Source organism: Perkinsus marinus (assembly GCF_000006405.1).
Source record: "Perkinsus marinus ATCC 50983 genomic scaffold scf_1104296942098, whole genome shotgun sequence".
Taxonomy (NCBI): Eukaryota; Perkinsozoa; order Perkinsida; family Perkinsidae; genus Perkinsus; species Perkinsus marinus.
The window spans coordinates 1-1097 of NW_003212262.1; the positions used below are offsets into that span (position 1 = coordinate 1).

The following is a 1097-nucleotide window of genomic DNA, read 5'->3' on the forward strand; positions in this document are numbered from 1 at the left end:
AATTCCACAAGTGGTCGAATTCTATGGTGCTACAGAGGGCAACGGTGGGCTGGTAAATATTTGTAAGTCTCCACTCTGGGCTGCTGCTCGGGTTAGAAAATGCCCCTTTTTCAGCCACCAACATTGGAGATCGGGGTGCGGTGGGAATCCAAGGGCTTATTATCAGTAAAGCTCTTGGGTACAAACTGGCAAAGTACCCTGCCTGCTGCAGCATCATTCATACGTGCTGTCTGCCGGTAGATTCAATGTAGAGCAAGAAACCTTAGAGAGGAATGGAAAGGGTTTCTGTGTTGAAGCTAGGACAAGTAGTCATCGTTGTTGCTGCATTCTCTTCTGCTCTGTTGTCGATACCGATGTTCTAGCTTGTGGTATGCTGTAGATGAACCTGGAGAGCTCCTCATGCCTATAAGGGAGGGCCGAGCAGAATCCTCCTTCGCTGGCTACACAGACAAGAAATCCACCGATCAGAAAGTGATCACCTTGGTCGCCATGCTTTGTTGAACACTTCCCAATACGTGTATGGGGCCCAGCTCGATTCGCTTATCAGATCGTCACCAATGCATTTGTACCGGGTGATCGCTACTTCCGAACTGGAGATCTCCTGCGGAAGGATCGTCGAGGTCGTTTCTATTTCATCGATAGGATTGGCGATACATTCAGGTGAGTCCTTGTCCTGTGTATATGAGGTAAGTCTGTATTAGGTGGAAAGGCGAGAATGTCTCTACCATGGAGGTATCGGAGGTCATATCCCATTACCCAGGCATTGCTGAGGTTAATGTGTAGCCATTAACGGCTGAGATGGTATGACCTCAAGTATCACTCAAGGTACGGCGTGAAGGTGCCTGGTGAGCCCGATGGTCGGTGTTGCATGGCTGCTATCAGGCTGGAGGAGAACACTTCTAGTAGTAATTTGCTGGGCGCGTTGAAGCTGATGGTGATGATATCTTTAGATGAGTCTTCAAAGGGCCTCCACCCCTTCAATGAGGAAAGCTGGGAGCTCTTCAGACTTTTCCTTCAAGCACGCCTTCCACCATTCTCTATGCCCTTGTTCGTGAGTCATGCAAACTCGCCCGCTCTCTGTATGCCCTCGGATACCG

The 1097-nt window shown here is 49.5% G+C and overlaps 1 protein-coding gene across 1 annotated transcript; it reads left to right on the forward strand.

Moving 5' to 3' along the window:
* Nucleotides 1-194: 194 nt before the first annotated feature.
* Nucleotides 195-934, forward strand: Pmar_PMAR016657 (amp dependent ligase, putative; the record flags this gene model as incomplete). Its single annotated transcript, XM_002781475.1, has 5 exons — nucleotides 195-305; nucleotides 380-471; nucleotides 548-660; nucleotides 702-779; nucleotides 826-934. Coding segments are annotated over 5 exons (503 nt in total), but the record flags the coding sequence as incomplete, so codon positions are not given.
* Between the last annotated feature and the right edge of the window lie 163 nt (nucleotides 935-1097).